General features: G+C 43.2%; 1 protein-coding gene across 7 annotated transcripts in view; it reads right to left on the reverse strand.

Moving 5' to 3' along the window:
• atp2b2 (ATPase plasma membrane Ca2+ transporting 2) overlaps nt 1-24,959 on the reverse strand; it is a gene marked incomplete at its 5' end in the record, with an annotated part of 65,826 nt that overhangs the window by 22,347 nt on the left and 18,520 nt on the right. The window contains 10 exons of one of the 7 annotated variants that reach the window (XM_080000168.1): nt 7,465-7,707; nt 8,186-8,400; nt 9,530-9,694; nt 11,969-12,010; nt 13,776-13,865; nt 15,683-15,712; nt 16,263-16,391; nt 17,841-17,966; nt 18,869-19,126; nt 22,426-22,626. In XM_080000168.1, coding sequence (XP_079856294.1) covers nt 7,465-7,707; nt 8,186-8,400; nt 9,530-9,694; nt 11,969-12,010; nt 13,776-13,865; nt 15,683-15,712; nt 16,263-16,391; nt 17,841-17,966; nt 18,869-19,126; nt 22,426-22,626 — 1,499 coding nt within the window. Of the gene's footprint in view, nt 1-7,464; nt 7,708-8,185; nt 8,401-9,529; nt 9,695-11,968; nt 12,011-13,775; nt 13,874-15,682; nt 15,716-16,237; nt 16,392-17,840; nt 17,967-18,868; nt 19,127-22,425; nt 22,627-24,959 lie in introns of all 7 variants that reach the window. The other 6 variants (XM_080000167.1, XM_080000170.1, XM_080000169.1 and 3 more) reach the window with 6 other exon arrangements.

Raw genomic sequence — 24,959 nt, forward strand, 5'->3', positions numbered from 1 at the left:
AAAGGTCCCGAGCAACAGATAAACAGATGAGCAAAACGCATAAATGATTCTCTGGGAAAAGGATCACTTTCACGAAGCAAATTTCTCTGTAATTCTTTGCGAATTTAGGGGGTACTTTGGCGATAACAACCGGCTGGCTGTACATTATCGAGCTTATTACACGGCTGCTTTCCCAATAGGAACAAATTAAGACGCAATATTCATTTGAAATTAAGAGTCCACAGCGATGTGGCTGCGGCAACGACGCAAACCATGCGCCCTCCAAAAAACACTCCTGTGCCATTCATAACGTTCGACTCTTCGAGTCTTCAATTGTAGTTTCTATGTAGTACCACCAGTTGGCGCAACTAGGTAGTGGTAGCTTCAGAGAGAGCAAGTAGGCGATGCCATACCATGAACATGAATCCAGTCTGAGAGGTGGTTGCTCGCGACAACGGCCATCGCTAACAGATGAGCGGTCAATATTCAGAAATAACCGACTGCTGATGGCCACCACTGACCAATCAGAATCAAGTATTCTACAGAGCCGCGCTATGATAACTGTTTCGGTGCAACGTTTCAACTCCATGCTCTGCTTACACTCAAAACTAAGTGGTTTCATAAAACATTACGAACATGGTGATCCATACCGCCCATAGAACAGGGGCACTTGGGATGAAAAAAATAAAATAATAAAAAAACGATCGATCGCTGAAATTTGAGATCAAGACTGCGTCAAATTGGATCTGACATGCAAAACAACGGAGGTCGAAAGAAAGATATTTAACAAGTTATACGACTGAGAACCACGTCGACTGCAAGAACGAAGAACAGAGAAAAAGTGATTAAAAATTCTGGGAAAAAATGTTCCGGTCCCTTCCAGAACACGTGACTCGGGCCCCGCCCCGCTTGGCTTTTCTCAAACTGGATGTGGCCGGGGACCAGCTGCCCTCTCCTCGGGTCCTCGGGCGCTCCCGCAAGCACGGACATATGCCAAGGGGAGAGCTGGCACCCTCACTTCCCCTGCAACCCTGGGGCTCTTCTTAATCCATCCCCCCCTCTCTCTCCCTCTCTCTCCCTCTCTTTCTCTCTCTCCTCTTCTTCAGACTCATCCTCCCGTATCTCTCCTCATTCCACTGTGGGAACCCTTCCCCTTCCTCCCTCCGTTGCCCTCAGACACGTTTCCACTTCCCTGACCCCTTTATCGCTCCTCTGTCCTCTAGCTTTTCGCTCTTTATTCCTCGCCCTCCGTTCCACTTCCTCCCCACTTTACACCGCTTTCACTTCCTTCCAATTACCCGCCCGTCCGACCGCTTTCCCCCTGATCCCCCCTCTGCCGGCCGCGGCTCTGGGGGCCGGCGGCGCTCCGCAGCCGGGGGTGTTGCCCGCGGGCGCTGATACGCGGACGGACCGGCGTCACGCGAGCTTGGTTTCTCTCTCCTTCCTCCATCCTCTTAATTCCCCTCTCTTGCCTCTGACGCTGGCGTAGCCCCCCCCCCCCTCCGTCACCTTTGAATTTCCTTCTCATTTCGTAGGATTTCCTCTGGAAAAGCAGCTTTCTCATAACTGCCTTTGTACTGCAGCCTGTGTCCATTGGAGCTCCCCTCCAGTGTCTTTGTTTTCCGTTTGCTTGTTTTTTCAAACGCCTTTAAAGTGCCGCGCCAACTCAAAGTAGAAAACACCACAGCGGCTTTTTTCTAAAGATCCAAGGACGTGTTGATGTTGTTTTAGGCCCCTCGGGCTGTTTTCCATTTCTCTCACTCGCAAAATGTCTTTATGTTGTGTTTTTCTAACACGCAGGCACGCACGCACGCACACACACACACACACACACACACACACTAATGAGAGGGGTTATAAACATGATAAATACGGCATGCATGACAAAATCCATTATGTCGAGTGTGAGAGAAATGGAGCACTATTCGCTTTCGCTGCTGCGACATCAAACCCTTCTCATGTGACGAGGGCGTCCCATGCTGCCACTCAACACAACTGTTAAGTCTGTGAGGAGGAGCTGCACGAAAAGAGACACAGGAGCCATAACTACAATACTATAGAATGGAATGGAATGGAACATAATGAAATAGAATAGAATAAAATGGAATAGAATGGGATAGAATAGAATGGAATAGAATAGAATGGAATAGAAAAGAACGGAATAGAAAATAACAGAATAGAATAGAATGGAATGGAGTGGAATGAAATGGAATGGAAAAAGACAAAAGGAGATGAGTAGAGCTGCCACAATTATTGCATAACTGTTTGCAGTCGCAATTATTCAATCATTTTGTAAAATCGCACGACTCCATAATTATAGGTCAATACCAAGTGAAGAGGAATTTTGATGCAAATGTGGACCTGTTGCAATATGTTAAATGTGAAAAAGGTTGATCTCTTTATATTTGTGCGCTGTTATAGTGTAGGCTTAAGCTATCATAGTGATATAAAGTGAAATAAACAGACAATTCATTCACGTCATCACAATTATCTCTATGAAAATTATTTGTCAACTAAAATCTCAGGATCCCGAGATTAGAATAAAAGATATGGAAAGAACAGAAGAAAACACAATAGAGTAGAACAGCAAAGTAGAAGAGAATGGAAGAGAATATAATGGAAGAATAATGTTTATTATTTTCCACTAGACGTGTCTGTCCCCTAGGTGTCCTGAAATGTTCCAAACTGAGTGCTTCGTGCTCCTGCAGCTAGAAATGTCCGAGGCGCTCTGGTCTTCATCCGGCCATTGTGCAAATAAGCATGCGATAGCCAGATGACAAAAAGCACACAGAGACCCAAAGCGAGCGCATAATGACGCTTTCACCAGATCACCAGTCAGCCGGCTCCTTAACGTCACAACTTCAGCCGGATTACTGCACGGGCACGGATGGAATTTGTCATGAATGCAATGAATTTGTCTTTTTGATTGGTCTGCTTTTTTTTTTTCCACACCAAATTGTTAAATCGAAGACATACTCCACACCATCTATTATTATTCCTATTTAAAATTTCTGTGTGCATTTCCCCAGTTTCACAGGCGCTAGGCTAGCTGATCCCCTCTGCGGCCATGCAGTGAGCTAACACAGCTAGCGTGCAGCTCGCCGCTGTCTCAGTCCTGGACGCGCGTGGAGGAAACTGGTACGGACCAATCTGGGTAAGACAGACGAAAAGGATTTCCCTTTTTGCGAGTATATGGAGTATTAACGTTGTTGATTAATGATCTTACTGTCGGTAGACACTAGCAGGAATAATATCTATAATATCTAAAAACATTTTTCTCCTTGTTATTGGCATCAGTGCCAAAGATATAACATAACACAGCCCTAATGGTCATATTTCCCTCTAAAAATCCTGGTGAGTCTGTGCACGTGTGTGTGTGTTTTGAGTGTGTATGTGTGTGTGTGTGTGTGTGTGTGTGTGTGTGTGTGTGTTTTGAGTGCGTGTGTGTGTTTTGAGTGTGTGTGTGTGTGCGTGTGTGTGTGTGTGTGTGTGTGTGTGTGTGTGTGTGTGTGTGTGTGCGTGTGTGTGTGTGTGTGTCCCTGAGCTGCAGTCTTTGACCGGGGTGATGACCTAAGCAGGTGGCAGATTCGAGAGGACAAGAGCTCAGGGGGAATGCACACAAAGCGCTGCGGTAAACACATATCGTGGTGTGAGAACAAACACCTGAGAATAGAAATGCCACCTGCTGTGCGAGACTTCCAAGACTGCCACGATGTCTGCGCAGCACGTGTCCTCCTACAGTATGTGTGCGTGCATGTGCATGGAGGCATGTTGTAACAGATCCAAAAAGTGAGATTTGGAGTGCGAGACAGGAAGCTGATATAGCCGTTAGAAATAGGGTCATGGTATGGGGGGAGATGTTTGCCATGGGATTTCTTGATTTAATGTATTGGTGCTGAGTTGTGGTCCAATAGGACTTGTGCGACGTGTCTGTTCTCGTGTGCGTCTGAGCTCTTTGGAAATGTCAAAATCGTCCCGGTATGGTACGGTATTTGTCCCCCCGGGAGCGGCTCCTCTCCGCGCTGCGGTCTGCATGTGCTGACAGCGGAAGCGGCGCTTTGGCGGCACTCGCAGCGCGGTGCAGCCGCCGAGTGCTGGAGCAAAAGAGAGAGTGATATAGGAATGAAAGCCGCTGCGCTGCTGCGCCTTTGTGTGGTGGCCATCAAAGCCTTCCATATCCATCCTGGCATCCCACCGGATTGGCCTCTTATATAAGAAAATCACCAGCCAGCAAGACTGCAGCAAGGGAGTGGGGGCGATTGGGGGATGAGAAGGAGGTGGTGTGGGGGTGGTGTGCGTGTGTGTGTGTGTGTGTGTGTGTGTGTGTGTGCGTGTGTGTGTGTGTGTGTGCGTGTGTGTGCGTGCGTGAGTGAGTGTCGGGGTGGGGTTGGGGATTGGGGTGATGAGTCGTCCTTCCTTCTCTTCTGTGTGATGTATGTTTCTCCGTCCGTACGATTTGCTTGAGTAGTCAGTTTGTCGGATACGTTGGAGGCGTGGTGGTGCTGGTGGTGGTGGTACGTTGGTATCACGGTATGAGATCGTGGCTTCATTGGAGAGCTAAACTCTCGCTTCGACCTTCCCCAGCCGGTCTGACTTGAAGTGCAAGGTAACTTATTTCATAAATGGAGAGATTAATAACGCACTAAATTGCCGTTTAATCCCCCGACACGGCGGGATGTGCGGCGTGTGCACACGTGGTGGTGTTTTTCCTGTTGCAGCTCTGAGGGAACGACGCCTTCATGTCCTGTAACATGTTCCTGGAGGGGGAAGGTCAACATTGAGAGCACCTTTCACGGGGGATTGCATGGTGTTTGAATCATGATGTTCAAACAGAGGGCAGGGAGGTTAAAAATATTCGGGTCTCCATAGGAATGTTAACCTGAGGTTTGCCTTGCTTTATCTCTGGACTGCTTCCCTTTCCAGCTGCAGTGGTGAGTCATAATAAGGTTCACTGTCGATTAGCAGTGTGCGCTACTTGTCAAAAGACAATTTGCGATGTGATTTTTCAAAGCAGCTTGTGTTAACCAACAGAGTTAAAGAGGGCAAAGAGTTGGTACGCAAATCTCAGCTGCATCGGTCACAAAAAAAGACTGCAGAATGATTACGTGTCAAGGGAACAATATCAATAATCATATTAATCACGTCTGACAAATATGGATCGGCTGCGTCGGCAGAGAGGCTCGGCGGCTGCTCATCAACAGGGAGCGAAGGAGCCCGAACGGGATAATGGATGAATGGTACAGCCTCAAAAACGACCACAGAATGGAATCAGTACCCCTGCGACTCAGTCAGAGCAAAAAACAATATTTACGTATATCGGGAGCTTCACAAACCTGGAATTCAGGCCAGAACTGGACATGGAGCCCAAAGCGATGGAAAAAATAAATATTGTCCGATGAGTCAGCATTCGCCCCATTTCCGTCATCCGTACGGGTTCACTATTGAGAAAGGTAAAGGAGGCCTTCAACCCTGGTGGGGGATCACCACCTCTACGGAGTCACAAGGTGCAATAATCGCCTCGCGTGGTCGTATAATGGCCGTCGACTATGAAGCCGATGATGTAAACACTCTTCTCTTGTGGTATTCCAACATTCCAGGAACGCCTCCTTGCACACAGCTCAACAAGTGCTAGAGTGCTTCCATGGACGGCCTCCCCAATCGTCAGGTGGCCACCGACCGCGACCCAATATGAACATCTTTGAACCTTGAGAACCTTCGCCTTCTGTAGCAAAGAGTCCAAAATAGATTTCCACCTCCTTGATCCCTGATCCCAGGAAGTGGAGGGAGTGGGAAGTGCATGCAGTGGGATATTGCAGCATTCTTCAAGAAGAACTTGAAGAATGCTGCAATATTCCACTGTATACAGTTCAGGACTTGACAGCCTTTCACGGAGGGCTGAGGCTGTTCTGAAGGCAGTTGGGCGGCCCTACTCTGGGTGGCCCTATTAGGCCGTGAACATAGATACTGTACATCACAAGGTGTTACATAACTTTGTCCACGTGACCCTTGTGTGTTTAAGTGAAATCGAACAATGCAAAGTTCAAAACACTTTGTTTTTTCAGTCAGAGCATGATCGTGCCTCGAGGGTTAAGTGTAACTCGAACTCGAATGTGTAACTGTGATCTGTGGCAGATGTCTGTGCACGTTGCGTAGGGACATTTGTTAGTCGGTCAACCATCAATGAATAGACCCTCATGGGCTTACAAGAGCAGTGACAGACAGCCAGACACCCAGATGGTACGTACGCATGCATGCCAGTGTCAGTGTGTATGTGCATGCGCATGCCTCTGTGTGTGTGTGTGTGTGTGTGTGTGTGTGTGTGTGTGTGTGTGTGTGTGTGTGTGTGTGTGTGTGTGTGTGTGTGTGTGTGTGTGTGTGTGTGTGTGTGTGTGTAAGTGTGTGTAAGTGTGTGTGTGTGTGTGTGTGTGTGTATATTCCAGCAAAAGGATTACTCCAGCATGTCAGCCTGAAGATCTGGAGACATGTCTATCTATCTATCTATCTATCTATCTATCTATTTATCTATCTATCTATCCTTCTATCAAGTATTTGTTTTTGCATGCAGATATAATTGGCTGAGGGAAAATCGTATCTGCCGTGGGCTCACCTCCGGCACTCAAACATATTGAATTAAACAGTCTTCTACTCTCCGAACAGGAGATAAGGCAAAATTACACAGCCGTTCTCAAGGTGACAAGTAGAGTGAGTGTGTGATAAATCTGGAGCAGCAGCCAAGGATGCTGCCGCACGCTGACTGTGCCAAGAAGAAGAAGAAGAAGAAGAAGAAGAAGAAGAATGCGACGCAGAACTCTCAAAATCTCTTTGTGTCGAGTCGAGTCTGGGATCACAGTGCGTCACACGTCCGCACAGTGGAAGCTGAGAGTTTAGGAGCGCGCCGCACGTATTCTGGCGTTAACTGAACGGCCTCGACTTTAAAAGTATATCGGTCGGGAGCAGGAACAGCACGGGATCACAGGGAGTACAGAACACTCGTGGCAAGAATCGGAAACGAGCTTATGAGATCACAAATATATGTAAGGGGGTAATGTGTGGCCAGACGGTCATTACCGCAAAAATGACCCCCCACAGTGTGACCATGTCTTGTATCACCCTGAAGGGATTTATTTTGCAATAATTTTTGCACATGATCCTGCTTTTTACGTGGCTGATCACTAAATATAATAATACATAAGAGACTCATAAGCTGTGTAATAAAGTATGGTAAGTGATATCACTTTTTTAGGCACTTTTTTTCAGAAAATTCAGTTGGAGATCCTTCTTCTGATTTCCACAGCGGATGTACTACACAATGTGATATACTGTATGTATAGATGTGTGCAATATTCATAATATAATAATATATAATAATATTGCGCAAAATTGTGCTTCTGCTGTGTGGGATTTTGTGTCTTATATCCCTTTAGTACTAAATAAAGTGTAGGTGCGATCAGGGCGAACGCTGAGCTTGGCAGAAAACGCCCGTACCAGTATCTTGGAGGTGTAGGCGCTGTTAATGGAGATGGAGCTGATCAGTAACTCCAGGGATTTGGACGGCAGGGCGCCGGGGTCGGGGATTTCCTTGTAGTGCATGTCAGCACAGTAGAACTGCACGGCCGTCATGCGGTTGGTGGTCAGCGTGCCCGTCTTGTCCGAGCAAATGGCCGTGGCGTTGCCCATCGTCTCACACGCATCCAGGTGACGCACCAGGTTGTTGTCTTTCATCATTTTCTGTTGGAGGAAAACAGTGCGATCGTGAATTATGCATGACCGGCAAAAATGCATTCATATACGTACAGTTAAATACATGAGTTTAAATACATACAATACTGCGGGAGCCAATAGGGCCAACCAATTGGAGTTTGAATGGATAAAGTAGTCATCTGTACAGTTTAATATTGAACACCAATACAGGATTCATACTATAACAGTAGATTGATTGATTGACACCTCTTAAATACCTTTAAAGTTAACTCGATCTATCAATCTTTGTAGGATTCGTGAGGATGAAAAAAAATTGTTCAGGGAAAAAAATATGTGCATTTTGAACGGAATTGAAAGAAGAAATCAAAATGAAAAACAAAGCAAAAAAATATGGAGCAATTGAACTCTGTTGCCAAAATAATCAATGAATGAATAATCAACAAGGAACTCGGGAGCTCAGGGGTCAGATAAGATCATCAGATGAGACGAGTCGGTCCTCCCTCACCTTGACAGAGTAGGCCAGGGAGATGGTGACGGCCAGCGGCAGCCCCTCGGGCACGGCCACCACCAGCACCGTCACGCCGATGATGAAGAACTTGACAAAGTACTGGATGTAGATGGGCGTGCACTCGGGCATCCACGGGCGCTTCTGCAGCACAAAGTTATCGATGACGAAGTTGAGGACCAGGATGACGACAGTGATGGCCGACATGAGGAGTCCTGGAACAGAGAGGTCATGTCACGACACTGATAGCTGTCAGAAGCTCCACTGCTCCAGAAGAGAGAACGTGGTGACACATTACGGCTGAAGGAAAACCACGACGGGAATTGCAATAATTGCAGTTATATGCAGTTCCAATAAAATGATAAATCAATAGAGACAGGTGTAACAGGCTGGAGTGTTTTTATCTTTTTATTCATTTATTTATTTTTTACTTAATGTGAGTGTTGCCATGGCAATTTCATTGGGCTGCTCATTTTTACAGAAGCAAATTAGCAAATGTCAATAGCTGAGTCATCAAATGTGAACTACTGTGAAACTTCATTATGCTAATATTATTCACTATATACTGTAGCTGAAGTATTTAACACCCTGCCAAAGGATATGAGAGCCGTGGGAAGAGTGGCCATTCATTTGTCTATATTTTTTAATATGACTGTCCAATGATTAAAATAATTTATTGTGATTACCTGGATGTTTGAGTAGTTAATCACGATTAATTGCAGTTTTCAAACGTACTCAAATTTGGCGCTAAGAAAGGCAAAATAATCGCATTGACATGGTATTATATATGATATGATATGAAATTATATATTTTTTATATTATATATCTTTATCACTTAAAGCAGCACTGTTTAAGATCCTGTAACTCACAGTAAGTAAACGGTCTTAAATTTAAATACATTTCTGGTGTATCTTCCCTTTCACTAAGCACTGAAATGCAAATGTTCCATAGGCAGAGATAAAATGATAAGACAAAATGAGCATTCGAATCAATAATGATAAATAAGGACAGTGTTCTACGCTCACTCTCACCAAAGTAAATCTAAGCAGCAACAAAAAACGTTAAATATGCTCTGATTTGACTCCCGGGTTTGCCTCATACGCTTGGAGGAAGAGCGCATTGACCAATTTACTGCAATTTAATGTTGTTTACTCACCGTGGCAACAGCCAGAGGCGCAACACTAGAGAAATGCACACAGTGCCCCTTTAAAAAAGTTGTGAATCCTGTTTAAATTCTGTAAATTGTCTTGCTACTTAAAAAGCACTATTGAAAGGTTAACTCCGCAAATGATCCTGCGGGACCTTCGGCGCTCGAGGCGGATATTTTTGAACGACGCCCATACCTGCTTTGCCGATCTGCACGGCCAGCTTGGTCAGCTTCCCCTGCAGCACCGACTTCTCCTTCTTGGAGACGTTCACCTTCTTCCTCTCCTTGTCGTCCGCCTCCCCGCCCTCGGCGCTCTTCAGAGGCTGCATCTCCATGGCGGCCGCCCCGTCCTGCTTCTTCACTGTGAACACCACAAGGCACAGACCGCGGAGGTCAACGCAGAAACACGGGGGAGCAGAGGTTCGAGCGCCGAGGACCGGACTGGCTCCAGGTCTGAAGGTCACGCTCAACACAAAGGAGGAAGGAGAACTCTGCAAGTTTCCAAGTTCCCTTTTAAAACATCGTGTTCGGGACGGACGTGTCCTTCGAGGCCGGGTGGCTTTTCTTTCTCCAAACGTCGCTTCCAAAAACGCTGAATGAACGAGCCGGAAATCATAATACATTTACAGATACGACTTCTTCAGCAACCCTTATGTTCTCTGGTTGCAATTGAGAAGTGGTCCCGGACCATTACGATGGGCTCAGATTCCCCACCCCGAAAAAAAATCAACCAAATGATATTATATCACGCATTGCCGATAATGTCCCAAAAATAGTTTAAAAGTTGTACAAAATAAACTTGCATAACTTAGATCCTGGGTCAAATCCTCACTTTCACTCAGTTTGAAATTTACAGCACATTATCTGGTGACAGAATTTGGCCCGGACAAATTGCAACACCACTTGGGCAGCATTTAAAAAAAATAATTATGCAAAACACCACGGCTGCGCTGGTTGGAGTCGTTATCCAAACCAAGAGTGGTACTATACGACGGAGTCACTTCCCCTCTAACGTCAAATCCACTGCTGAGACAACGACAAGCGCTGGAGTTAATGTTAGAAATACATCCCCTTTCTAAAACATCCCTAATGCTTCTCTCTCTTTCACACACGCACGCGGGCACACCCACGCACGCACGCACAAACACACGCACTGAATAGAAGCCTTGTGAGCACTGCACTATGTTAATACAACCATTACACAGCATCATTCCGCATGAGAAGCATTTCATTTGTTTGCTAATCGCGAGCAAACTTAAAAGGTACATTCCACCAAAAATAAACCTGTTGAACGGATCGAGGCTTCTCGTTTTTGGCTGGTTAGCCGCTGCCTTTTCTCCCTTAGTAAGAACAAAATTATCCAAGCAGGAAAACGGAGCAGAGTAGTTTAGGACGATATCCCCAAACTTACTAGACTCTGTGTGGTGGTAAGTTTTGGTGACATTGTCCTAAACTACTGTGCTGCTGGTGAGATTACTCTGTAGGTCAGCAACTTGTATACTAAGAGAGACGAATGTTCCTTTCCTTAAAGAATAAAACTGCCATTTTCAAACGAGGCCAAATTGAAATGTCGGTCCCCATCATTTATAACTATTCACTGAACGCTTCACTATTGACAAACTTACCACTCTGCTGCAACTTCCCAATGTGCTTAAATGCAGTCGAGGTGCTACGTGCTATGAACTTAATGGGAACTAACATTTTAAAGTCTGGGTTTAAAAATGGTAATAGATCCCAAATATATATTCATATTTATTTATTTTATCTGGTGCATAGAGCACATGTCCCTCCGTAATGGTTGGTGCATTGTTGTGCAGACAGAGCACAATAATGCACCAACTGTCACCAAGACCAATTCCTTGTATCTGAAAGTGAACATAGCCCAATGAATAGATTCTGATTGTGATCGTATCTTTTAATGCCGAACACCACGTCCTATGCGTCACATTCCCACCCTGCTCCGCAGGCTCCTCAGCGACGCATCCAACAGCACTCATTAGTGCGCAAGAAAAGAGCTCCAGGAGAAAAAGGCAAAACCTCTTTCATCACCTCAAAGTGGAAAATTGGGAGGCGGCAGCCAAAGTGAATCTCCAAAAAAAAAACCAAGAGGTTCGTCAGTGTTTGGGTGGAGGTTTAAAAGACAGGTTTGAGATGTTCTCAGAGAAGGACCTTCACAGGAGACATCCACAAGACGACGAAACAACAGAAACAACATGGAACGACACCGGACCAACAACTACAACTGATCGGAGTGGAGGAGTGGAGGAGTGGAGGAGGTGCTCAGCTGCTATGACGTCATGCCGTTTAGACCTGGGTCAAATAGTCTGTGTCAACTGTTGTTTAATTCTCTTGACTTTCATTGAGCGTTTCATTCGCAAACAATGGAAATAATTTGCCGTGGCGCCAAAGCCCTCCGAGGCTTTTGCCCATCTGCATTTGACCCAAGGCTTATGCACAGCATATTGTGGGAAGGATCATGAGAAGGGGTGATAAAGGGAAAGTAAAAAAAATATATTTAAAAAATCGATTTTTGGCCAAGAGACTGGGGAGGAGGTGCAAGAGGAGAAGGCAAAGGAGGAAAAAAAAATAAAAATAAAAAATAAATAAAAAAGGGGGAGAGTTATGGTTTGGTTACCTTTAGTCTGGTTGATCTCCATATTGCCATCTTGCATTTTACCTACGATGGAGACATACAAGGACAGTAACGACAAAAAGAACCAATAAGGCAGACAACGTGGACAAACAGTCAACATAGGCACAGCAAACAACTTAGTCAAAAACCCAAAATCAGGAAGACAGGGAAATGAGCTTTAATCCAACATCTCCAGTTACATACACAAGGTCGCAGCAGTGACTGGTGTGATGCAGTGACGGAGATGTGCTGGTTAAGTAGTTTAATTCGAAATAGTGTTTGATTTTTATTTATATTTTTACGTGTTTATATATTCAATATAATCATATTTATGATTTAGGTATTTCATAACAGTTTATGATATCTTTTTTTATGTGTTTAACTGAACCAATACTCAAAATATCTAATTGATAACTGTGATCATAATGTTTTTTCGAATTTTCTATCACAAACTATCAGTTTAAGTGACGTTCTTAATGAGCACAGGGAATTTCACAGACATTTTTCAACGATAGAAGTCAAACCGTAAAGATGTACAATGGAGGAGAGCGACACATGTACAGCATTATAGATATACACACACACACACACACACACACACACACACACAGACAAGTACACAAATAGACAAATACATACATGGGTAATACATACATGCGTGAGAGAAAAAAAATGATACATCGGAGATAGTAGAGAAAAAGAGAAAAGGAAAGAGAGAGAAACTGAAAAAGAAAAACAGGAAAGGATCCACGGACGGAAGGTTTCCCACATAGCAAACTCACAGAGGAATTAAAGGAACAACTGGAGGAAAATAATTCATACCAAGCTCACAGACCATGATATTAGACCTTGAATACATATTACATATTATTTGGATTTTGATCAATGTTTGATATAAATAAAATATAAAATATAGAATAAATATATAAATATCTATAAATATATGTTTAAAAAATATTTTTTTAAAACAGCCTATTATCAGCCAAGCTAAAAATATGGCTGTGCACTGGGCAGAGCAGCTCTGGGCTTGGAAAAATCAAACGCTATTAAAGAAATTTCAAATTAATAACAGCGATAGGTGCAATCCTCTCACAAATAAAGCATTAGAGGGCCGTTTTAGCTTTGTGAAGTACTGTATATGTACAAAATGGGCTTTATTTCATCTCATTAAATGCACCCGGCCTTTTCCCTGGAGTTACAATAACGCTGAAGATGACAAATGGCTCAGTTGTGCCGAACCCGGGACCGGGACGGCGCAAGGTCGCACCGTGGAGCAAAGCGCTCCCTCGCTTCCTGGAGAAGATAAGCTAATGCCCAATGCACCCACGGCTAAAGTTAATCTCTTGTTCACTTAATTTAGCCGGCGCAGGAACAGAGCAGAGTACAGGAAGTGATCCCAGAGGAAACACAGAAACGATGGAAAAATGCCTCATTTTTTATCCATTTAACTTTTGGAGACCCACCCAATGCCCAATCAGGGATTTCTTTCCCCCTATCCAATGTATAAATTTCATCCCTAGAATTCCCGCCTACAAAGCTGGCCGGAAAGGCTGTTTCCTCATTACAATGTCCCCTACCATGTGACAGATAATAAGTAAAAATACCAAGAAAATAAAATAAAAGAGAAAATACAAGTAAAGTAAACACATGCATTTAGGATGTGGGAGGAAAGGTAGAACGTGTGCACGGTGAGTCCAACACACTTTTGGGAGGGGAGGTGAAGGGAGTGTCAGCAGCGATTGAGGGGATGGAGGGAGACGGGGATGGTACAACAGACAGAGGTCAGAGGTCACGGCTGGTGTCAACCTACCATTGATTAGGCTGGCATTGCCAATATTAACGCCTGAAGCCCCATCCGTGGTTATAGTGGCGATGGGGTGGGAGGAGTGATGGGAGCGGTCTGGCCAGTAACAATGTGGACCAGTCATAAATGAACACACACACACGCACACGCACACACACACACACACACACACACACACACACACACACACACGCATGCACACGCATACATACAATGAACAGAAATAACATGGTTATAGCAAAGTCAAGAGTTTTAGGAAATGTAGATTGTGTGCCAAGTTCTATTCAAATTCATGACATATTTAAATATTATTATTATTATTATTACATATCCATAATGGTCTACCGCTTGCGAGACTAAGTGCATTACAAGTAAAAATGTTTATAGACTGTAATACGAATGCACAAGACAGACATAGGATGAACATAAAACATATTATGGAGATTTTACATGGAAAAGACATCACAACAAACGACGTATGAGACAGAGAGGATCGGCACCAGACCAAAACCATGAGTATGCAGCACATTGCTTGTATGTTGTACTAAAGTATTAATATTCTGTTGCACCCCATCCATAATGCATCCTGCGACTGTTCCATTTAAAAAGGAAAATGTTACGTGAATCGAAAACCATGGTATTTATGAAATTATAAATAGGAGCTATAGTGCGGGAAAATGAAATATACAAAGGCAGAGCACAACCTTTTTGCCCTGGTTTGGCCCGTTAATGGAATTGACGATAGGAAATGGCAGACTGATATACTGTGTGTTCCTGGTTGATAATACCAACCACTAACCATGGAACACATTTGGCGAACCAAGGTGTGATGGTGCAGGGAAAATCAGCCGATATAAACTTTATTTAAAATATGCAAAAGACAGGGTTTTGGTCGTACATGTATATAGTCACACTGCAATAGAGGATTGCAGTTTCATAAAGGTATGCATGGAGCTAAGCCTGTCTTTGATCTGTGGATCTACGTTATTATTATTATTATTAAAAAAAAAAATTGTACACATTTTCTAGACAAAGCCAACACGACTTAAAAAAAAGTAAAAGTTAAAAAAAAATGCTGAAAGATGAATTTGTCACAGTGTTCCACTGTCACAGTGCGAGTTCAAAGTGTATTGGGATTATTGATGGACAGCCTTGCTGGGATCTGATTAGGTAAAAGCCTTAATTAAACTCTTATCCAGCGGCTATAATTCACTGGTAATTTGAATAATGCTCGCTGTGGTCGTCCAGCTGTTTGGAAAGATGTTTAGGATGTCAGAGTGGTCGAAAAAAAAGCAAAAAAAACAAAACAAAACTGACTGAAAAAAAGGGTTTCTTCTGATAATCGGCCAAATCTGGCGAAAAGCATAATAAATGAAAAGGATCACACAACCCAAAAACGTATCTTTTTATTGTTATTAGTGGCTAATGGATTGAGTATTGCTAAGGAAGGATTTCTCCAAGCAAACACGAGATTTTGAGAAAAAGAAGGAAGAAAATCAAAACACCGGAAGGTTCATTCGGAATGATCTGTTCGAAGAAGGATTGTCGCCAAAGACCGTACGACACTCTAATAAGATACAAAACCACTTGATAGTGATGAGCTGAAAACCGGAATAGAAATCGGCAGAAAGTAAGAGAGAAGGGATTTCGGATGAGGACATGCGCCTTCTTCTTGACACTTAAAAAGATGCAGAGTGGGGGATGCAGCTTCTCTTTTTAAGTGGAGAATTTGGGGGCTGGAGGGTGGAGTCGGTAGGGTTGTTAGGGTTAGGTGGGGATTACTGGGTTACTAGGGGTCTAAGGTTAGGGAGACAGGGACGGTGGGTACTCCAAGTGGTGTGTGTGTGTGTGGGGGGGGGGGGGGGAGGGTCGGTGGAGTTGTGGGGGGGGGGGGGGGGGGGTGGTTACTCTACCTGCGTTCTGGAGTCCGTCCTCCTCCACCCCTTCTGTGAGGCGATTTAGGAACGATAAGAGAGTAAGGAGAGTGATGCAACCGAACTCAAAGCAGCTCACATCCTCACAAACCACAACATCCACTTTTCTAATCTTTTCATCGGGTCTTCATTGCAGGGTTGGGGGGTTATTTTTCAATCCTTTATTAATCTCTCTGCATTTGACCCATCCTAGTGTCTTACATATCTAGGTATCTACGGATCTTATGTAGGGCGCCCAAGGTCCAACTCCAGATCTCGAATGACGCCTTGCTCAGCGGCGTCGGCGGGACACATCGGGTATACATTTCTTTTTCTTTTTTTTTTCATCTCTATGTAGAAAATACATAACGGTGGGCTCTTAACAGTAAAAGCGAGCTTTTCCTGGAGAACCCTGGCGGGAACTCAGGGAGCCGAGAATTCTGCTCTGGCATGATTTCAAAAAGAAAGCCCCCAAAAAAAAGAAAAAAAAGAAAAAGAAAAAAACAAAAAAAACAGGTAAAGGTAGAGCTGAGAGGAAAAAAAAAATAAAATCACCCGCTCCCCCCCCGACCGCACGTACCTTTCTTCTCTTTCTTCTCCTCCTCCTCCACTATTCCGGCCCCCAGCAGCGTGAAGATGATCCCGGTCTGGGAGTTGACGCCGACGGCCATCACCACCATGCGTCCTGACCCCTCCATCACGTGCGTCCCTGCAGAGGCCAAATAAGTTGATCTATTTTTGTTCTATTTTTTTACTTTCTTTAGGTGCCGGAGGAGGAGACCAAACCAAATTGGTCACCGAGTCACAAAATGGCAGAATATCGCATTTGTAAATGGCTTTTCAGAGGGAAAAAAAGTAAAAAATAAAATTAGCTGACCCGGGAACACGCACGCACGCACACAGACGCACACAAATGCACACAGAGGCACACACACACACACACACACACACACACACACACACACACACAGATAAAGACATTCCCACGCAAAGAACATTAATAACTTGCCGCATACTAAGCAAATGTGGAGACTAATTATAGAAGGCGGCACGTTGCTAATTATCATGCATAGTAATGAAAAGACAGGACAGATTAAACCCACATTTCTGCTATTTATGATCCACGGTGGTTTTTAAGTATCCAACGAGCCAGACACTAATCTCCCTGCTTTCTCTTTATGAGGTTTGGCAACAAAGACAAATTTGGACTGTATTAGAAAACAATGATGTCGAACATGACACATATTTCATTCTGCATCTTTATTTCCATTATAGAAAGAAAAACCAAAGAAACATCCTCCCTCCGAGTGGTAAAAAATAGATTTGATTTTAATGTAGCCGTAATAGATTCCGTACGGGACGTCGGGCATCAAGCCTGTGTAACTTATATGTAATGACAGGGGGAAAGCAAATCCAAAGGGCACTTTATAGACTCTGGGAGCTTTGATTAAATTGTCCACATAGATACTTTCAGGTAAAAACGGTATGTCATGCTGCAGCGGGCTGCATGCTAGAAAGGCATAACCTTTGCAAACGGAATACAACTTTGCAAGGAATACAATTACTATTGATTAATCAAACATTCCAATGCATAGGATTTTTATAATTTTTTTCTTACCTTGCCTTTGTGACTTTTTCTTTCAATGCATTTTCTGACATCAATTCTTTCTGAAATTACTTTTATTATTTTTGTACCTTTTCAAAAAGACTTAGACTCCCCAAACAGGGTTGGTAATGTGCTCCTTTGAATGAAGAATGTTATTCAAAATCAATACTTTTTAAAAGAAGACGAAATGGCTGAGCTACTGAACATCTATGTTTCTGTACATTTATATTAAAAGCTTCTTTAAAGTTAGGCTCACAATCGGTCAAATTCCCAAATCGTTCACCAAAGTGAGTCCAAAAACTTTGACCAAATGACTTCATATAAGTAAATTGCTCATTTTTGGGTTGAAACTCTTTCGTCCAGTCCTGACTGAAGACCATGTCAACAAAGATCTTCTGCACTAATTTACATTTGACCAATTCCCCCTGTTTGTCTGTTGGCCACGTACCGTAACATCGCACTACAAATGTCTATGGATCTCATCCATTGCTCCCACTTTTCAGTGCATCAAATATATATTACATGAAAACAGATAAAGAGCAGGCAGCATACCGGACAGCAGCATGGGGTCCCTGTCAGCAGCCTTACTGACATGGTCTGATTCTCCGGTCAGAGACGACTCGTCGATCTTCAGATCGTTACCTTGAATCAACACTCCGTCAGCGGGCAGCAAATCACCTGGAGAAAGCCAAAAGAAGACAAGTCAGATTTAAAACAAGAGTAGAGGATTCATGTTAAACATATACAACATATCACAGTATAACATAATATTTTAACTTGCTTAAATATTGAGCCAATCCAGATATTTTTAAAGAAAAAAAATATTTAGATTGAATTACGATTTACTACAGCCTACTTGATGAGCCCAGTAGAGAATTAGAGTAATCAAAGAGCAACAGCTAAAATCCTCATCCCCACACACACACACACACACAGGAGAGGAGCCCTTGTCATGACATGCTTCCATCTGCTCCAGGCTTGTTCCATCCAGCCCACTCTCTACAATAAAACCAACGCGTTTTCAACCCCATCGGCTGTGTCTCTGTGTCGAAGGGCCCTGAAAACGCCACTCCGATGGCGTGTGGCAGGCGGGACTGACACAAGATTCAAATTATTTATAAATCTAATTAAAAAGCGTCTTATTATTAGGTTAGGTTTGATTGAGGAACTTACCACTCTGCCTCAACTTCTAAGAAACTTACCAGTCTGCTGCAACTTCTCACTGTGTTTAAATGCCGTCCAACGGAAAAATGTTTTTTTTTTCTTTGAATAGCGTGAAATCTCCCTTTCTGTTTTTCTTTTCTGACTTTGGAATACATTTAAGCACAGTGAGAAGTTACAGCAGACTGATACATTTATTAGAAGTTGAGGCAGAGTGGCAAGTTTCTTAACAGTAATGCATTCTGCAAGGTTGTGCTCAGGGAGTCATTCATTCTCTCTTGGCCCGATCATTTTTTCTATGCTCCGACACAAAAACATCTGCATGCAGACAGACACACACAGACACACAGACACACAGACACACACACACACACACACACACACATTTAGAAGAAAGATGCCGACTCCCTCGCACCCACCATATTTGATCTGCGCGATGTCGCCCACCACGATGTCGGCCACGGGGAGCTGGATGACCTGGCTGCCTCGCACCACCTGAAACTTCTGCTCCTGCTCGATGCGGCTCTGCAGCCCACGGAACTGCTTCTCCTTGGACCAGTCGTTGAAGGCCGTCACCAGCACCACACACACCACCGACAGCAAGATGGCGGCACCCTCGATCCAGCCGGCCTCTGCCTCGCTCTCGTCCTCCGCCCCGCCCGCCGCCGCGCCGCAGGCTAGGGTTCGCCAAGCAGAACAGCAGGATTATGGGTATTTCTGGGTATTTTTTGTCAGCGGGTGGAGGTGGATAATTTCAGGTTCAGGAAGTCAAAAGCCCTGTCATGTTTTAACTCCAGCCGCACACCGATCCGGCTGATTCCACTCACTAGTTGGACCTCTGGGATGATGCTATTCAGCAAATTCATATGTGTTGCCTCAAATTAAGGCGTGGAAATGTACTTTTTGAGCCGTTTCCACCTCTATATTCCGGTACAGCACAGATATGTACACATTTTCATTCAGACAGTTTAGACATAAGTAGACTGTGGTTTGGGGGTCTTGGATCTAGTTAATTAGGCCTGGGATCAGGGGTGGCTATACACCTGTTGCTCCTCACAGCAATCAACAAGCAAAGGTTAAATCCCTCATTCCCACAAAACACATGAGAGGAGCCCTTGTCATGACATATATCTATCTGCTATGGGCTTGTTCCATCTTGCCCACCCTCTTCAATGAACTGGTGCGTTTCAACACCATCCCCTGTGTCTAAAAAATCAACTGGAGTGGCGGTTTGCAGTGTAACTGCATATCCTTACACAAGTTACAGAGGGGTGTGTGTCTGCTTGCATATGAGTGTGTATGTGTAATTTTCAATTTTTTTTCTCAAAATGTACTGTAGACCACCTTTCCCTCCAGGGATAAAATATCTAGCTAATGAATTTAATTAGATGGATACTTCATCCATAATTGAATTGAAAATAAAGTTCATTTGCAATCAATTGCCCAGTTATCTATTGGCTTGATATTATCTACAACATTTGTAGATGAATCTGGTGCCGTCCTCACTCCTCTTAATGTTGACACAGGTTCTTCTTGGGAGCCGTTGGGTTCTAAACTCCCGGAGGTCCGGCTTCTAAAGCAACCAGTGGGGTGATTTTCTGTGGGCTATAAACAACTGGAGGCCCGCTGGGAGACGGAGCAGAATTTATATTCCATACATTAAATTTGTGTGGTGTGGGTGTGATTTAACTGAGGGAGGGGCTTTTTCTGCTTTCTGTTATTGAGGGGCTGACCTGAATGCATTAAGAAAACTGGCCTCATTGAAAATGCACCTTCCAGCTGCTGCCAACGTATTAAACGGGACATATAACTCTCCTGGTACTATTTAGGTTTCAGATTTAGAAAAACTACTCAATTAATTGTGGTTGCTGAATTGCCCACCAGGGGATGGATAAAGTGGTATCCTATCTCATCCTAGCTCACCTTATATGAAAAAGTTGGAAAAAGTGACGAACTCCAGATGGAGACAGTTTTGAGTTGTGCCGCTATCCATGGTCCTGATAGTGCCCCCCCCCCCCACATGTAGCTGTCCGCGGTGCTGAAGTGCAGGGCCGCAGCAGGGAGGCTGGGAGATGCATCACTTCCACCCAAACTGTGGAGTTTTGTGCCACTTGTGTGAACTCTTTTTTTATGCACGGTTTTGTTTGACACCAAAGCAATTAAAGGCTTTCATACCGCCACTGCTCATCGCTTTCATTTGTAAATGAGTTATAAATAACCATCTGCGGCCATTGCTATTTCTGGTCTATAAAGCCCTTTTGACGTAATAATAACCAGACCGGGTTTACTGGGCATGGTCATGCGTATGCACTAGTGCGTGTCCCTTGTGTGTGTATATGGCCAGTAAAAAAAAAAGGAAAAGATTAGCTCAGTCCAACTGAGAGTGAATCTGAATAAATTGAATCACGCGCATTCATATCGAGGTGAATGGCCGTTTCACTCATTCCATCAGTGCATATTCAAGTTAATTTCCTCATTTGCATTTATTTGTGTTCTGTATCAACACATAGGAAGGATTTCAAGAAAGCCGGTATATCTGCACATCATTTGCTGCACTTAAAATGAACGCCAGTGTACGTATCTGGACGCAGTTATTAGCATAATCATCCACTGAGCATTTCTCTATGCGTGTTGAGTGGCTCTGCAGATCAAAATGCACAGAGAAGCACAAGGGAAAAGGCTCGGCACAGATGGGAGAAAGATGAGAAGCATATGGCTGATCATACTTTTTTGATCGTTGATAAAATTCTGAATATGTAATGGACATGGCTTCCTTTAATTTAACTCAAAATAACTGATAACCTTAATTTAGTATCAACTAAATCATGAATCCCATCAATTATTTAAACGCAGAAATCAGCTGAACTATCCGATGCAGAGGGTGCCAACGCCTTCCGCATTTGGGCTGAATTTGCAGCTCTGGAGAAGGAGGTACTAAAAATCTTAAAGAGATGATTGGTTCCCTTGGCAGAGCAATTGAAATCCATTATTGCGATGAAGCCGCACGTTGTGATTGATCTTGCTGACTCAGCGCCTCGTTACGGCCGTTGTCTTCATTTCCTGTTTCACGGCTCGCAGCGCTGATGTACGGCAGCTCAAGGTTATTTCTTAACGTACTCCTTAACATTTTATTAACCACCTCAGTGCCCAGCTCGCCGAGAGGACCCATCCCAGACGGAGGAGTCCTTGACCCGACGCCTTGTTCGTTTTGTGCCCGTGCAAATAAAAGCGGGTTTGAGGAGATAAAAATATTCAGCCGTTTCAAGTGAAGTCACTCACATTCTTTTCCAGCTCTTTAGGGGCGCTTTTGTTGGTGCGCCTGTTTATGTCTGTTTGTGTTTATCCATCAGTGTTAAATGCACACTAAATTTCTGATTTTCCTCCATATAAGGCAATACTACGAATATTTGTAATATATGATCTAAATAAAATAATATTTGAGCATATTGATGGCCATATTGATTGATTGATATTACTCACATTCATATTCGTATTCACGTTCCAAAAGAAACTGAAACTATGACATTTTCAGGAAAGACATTCAACTAAAATGCACAATGCAAAGAGTGTGCAAAGGGTAAAAGTACAGGGTCACCATACTTTTATTTTTTCAAAACCATTGAAACATTGGTTTTGATGCAAAAAAGGAAAAAATAGTTTTTTTTATGCAGTTATTTAAAAAAAAGTACTATTCAATTACCCTTTGAAATAGTAATGCACTTAAGCCTAGGTCTTCTCTTGTAAAATTGTAAAAATGACAATTACGCCCCTGTTGCGCCTGGAAGTCCTGGACATGTAAACACCCTATTAAATAAATTTTGAATGAATGAATCACCTTGTTTATTTTTTTTGTTAACTCTGGTTAATGGGAGCATGTAACTGTACTCGCTGTTGGATTAGGGCTTTTCTATGTGTGTGGCTCAATGCAGGTGTGGTTGCAGGAAGTGATGTGACAGGAAGTGCGGGTGGCGCTCACAGGCTCCGGTGGTGTCCTCTGGGGGGTGGTAGAAGGAGAGGCCCAGGGAGATGAGGGCAGCGATCTCCAGGATGATGAGCGTGACATCTTGCAGGGCCTCCCACACCAGCTGCAGGAAGGTTTTTGGCTTCTTTGGAGGTATCAGGTTCTTCCCATACAGTTCTCTCCTCTTGTCCAGGTCGGTCGTAGCACCCGTGAGACCTAAGCGAGGGAGATGGAAATCAGCGATCAGAGAATTATCAACAAAGCTTGAGAAACAAGCTTGATTTAATGTTTTGTGAACACATTTTTTTTTAAATATGAAAAAATAATTATTTAATTTCTTATTAATTTAATTATTGGAATACATTTTTTTCGCATTTATTCCTGCTAGATATTTTCAAAAAAAAATTATCAAGACTGTATAAGAGAAAATGTATTGAATTTCAAATTAAAGGTTTTATTCCTCCATATCTATTAGATCAACTCAGTTGTGGTGAACTGAATAAGTGTCACAGGCGTTTTTTACTACACAGCTATTACTTAGGCAGTGTAGCTATGGATTTTAAGGGTTAAGGATTTGCTAATGCATCATGGGACATGTAGATACTGTGGTTCCCTGGTCAAAGGGAATTGCAGCAAAGCGGTAGTTTCAATAAACTACCGGTATCTGTGAAACTCTGTGAGTGTCATTGCCTTAAACTCTTATATAATGATAATACATTCCTTCATTCATGGTTGGATATAGTACATATCTTTCACAAGCCATTGTATTTTGCTTGGCCGTTGCATAAAAAGTGCTGTTGCGTCTTGTGCGATCCGTTGCATGGTAACATTTTTACTTTGTTCCTTTTTCCATACCCGATCTGCCACGAATATCAAAGGTTGCTATTTTCATATTTATATCATTGCAAGTTTCATTTTTTCATTAGACGATGTTCAAGACACAGGCTTACACAGAAGCAAGCAATTATCTGGGCGGTTGGACGTAATTCCAAATAACATCCGAACATATGATTTAGAATAATAACTAGAGTAGAGAAAGACTAATGGACACACACAAGAAGGAGAGAGAGAGAGAGAGAGAGAGAGAGAGAGAGAGAGAATGGGAAAAAACAACAGAGAGAGAGGACAGAACCAGGGCGGGCAGAAAAGAAAACAATTCCCAGCTCCCACACAGGAGAATGCCCTGGTTGCAAATAGATCAGACTATAAATAGGCTCATTACCCATTCTCTTTTAATTGTCTCCGTGAGAGGATCCAGCACACTCCCATTGATCTGCACCGCACCAGTGTGTGCGTGCATGTGTGTGTGTGTGTGTGTGTGTGTGTGTGTGTGTGTGTGTGTGTGTGCGTGTGTGCGTGCATGTGTGCGTGTGTGTGTGCGCGCGCGCGTGTGTGTGTGTGTGTGTGTGTGTAAATAAGATGCAAACATATCGGGAAAAAAATCAAAATACTGTATTTAAACAGAGATACAGATTAAAACGAAGACACACACACACACACATACACACACACATATAATACAAATGTCCTTCATTTGTGCAACACCCATCTTGCTGTGTGCGTGTGTGTGTGTGTGTGTGTGTGTGTGTGTGTGTGTGTGTTGCATAACAGCTATGTCTCATGAAACGAAACACTCTAATCACACTGTAAGGATGACTATAGCAAGCCGAATGAGCATTTATTCCAAATCCTTGATATATTAAGTAACACACCTTCACTGCGTCACTAGTTGCGTAAAGTCGTTCACTAGTAAGAATTTTTGTACTAGTTGCTACAAAATGCCAACTAGTTGGCATAAACATTTTGATATCAAATACAAGCCCCGAACATGTTAAATAACAGTCAAACTAGTTAATGCACAGTTTGCTAGTTGTAAAGAAAGTCCCAACATATTGTGAATCAAATCAAACTAGTTGGGAGAAATGTCTTTAACTCGATAACTAATAAAGAAAAAATAAAGAATGACGAGTAAGACAAAAATCTGCCTGTTCTTCACAACACTTAATGTCCAACATGTAGGACAAAAAACAATTTGGTATCAAGGATTTGGAATAAATGCTCATTCGACTTGTCATAGGATGACACTGCAGCTCATATCCATGACAATCCGTTATCTATCTATCTATCTATCTATCTATCTATCTATCTATCTATCTATCTGAATATCTGTCTGTCTGTCTATCTATCTGTCTATCTATCTGTCTGTCTATCCGTCTATCCGTCTATCTATCTATCTATCTATCTGTCTGTCTGTCTGTCTATCTATCTATCCGTCTATCCGTCTATCTATCTATCTATCTGTCTGTCTGTCTGTCTATCTATCTGTCTATCTATCTGTCTATCCGTCTATCCGTCTATCTATCTATCTATCTCTCTGAATATCTGTCTATCTATCTGTCTGTCTGTCTGTCTATCTATCTGTCTATCTATCTGTCTATCCGTCTATCCGTCTATCTATCTATCTATCTATCTATCTATCTATCTATCTATCTATCTCTCTGAATATCTGTCTGTCTGTCTATCTATCTGTCTGTCTGTCTGTCTATCTA

This window comes from Zeus faber (genome assembly GCF_960531495.2).
Source record: "Zeus faber genome assembly, chromosome: 5".
In the NCBI taxonomy this organism is placed as follows: Eukaryota; Metazoa; Chordata; class Actinopteri; order Zeiformes; family Zeidae; genus Zeus; species Zeus faber.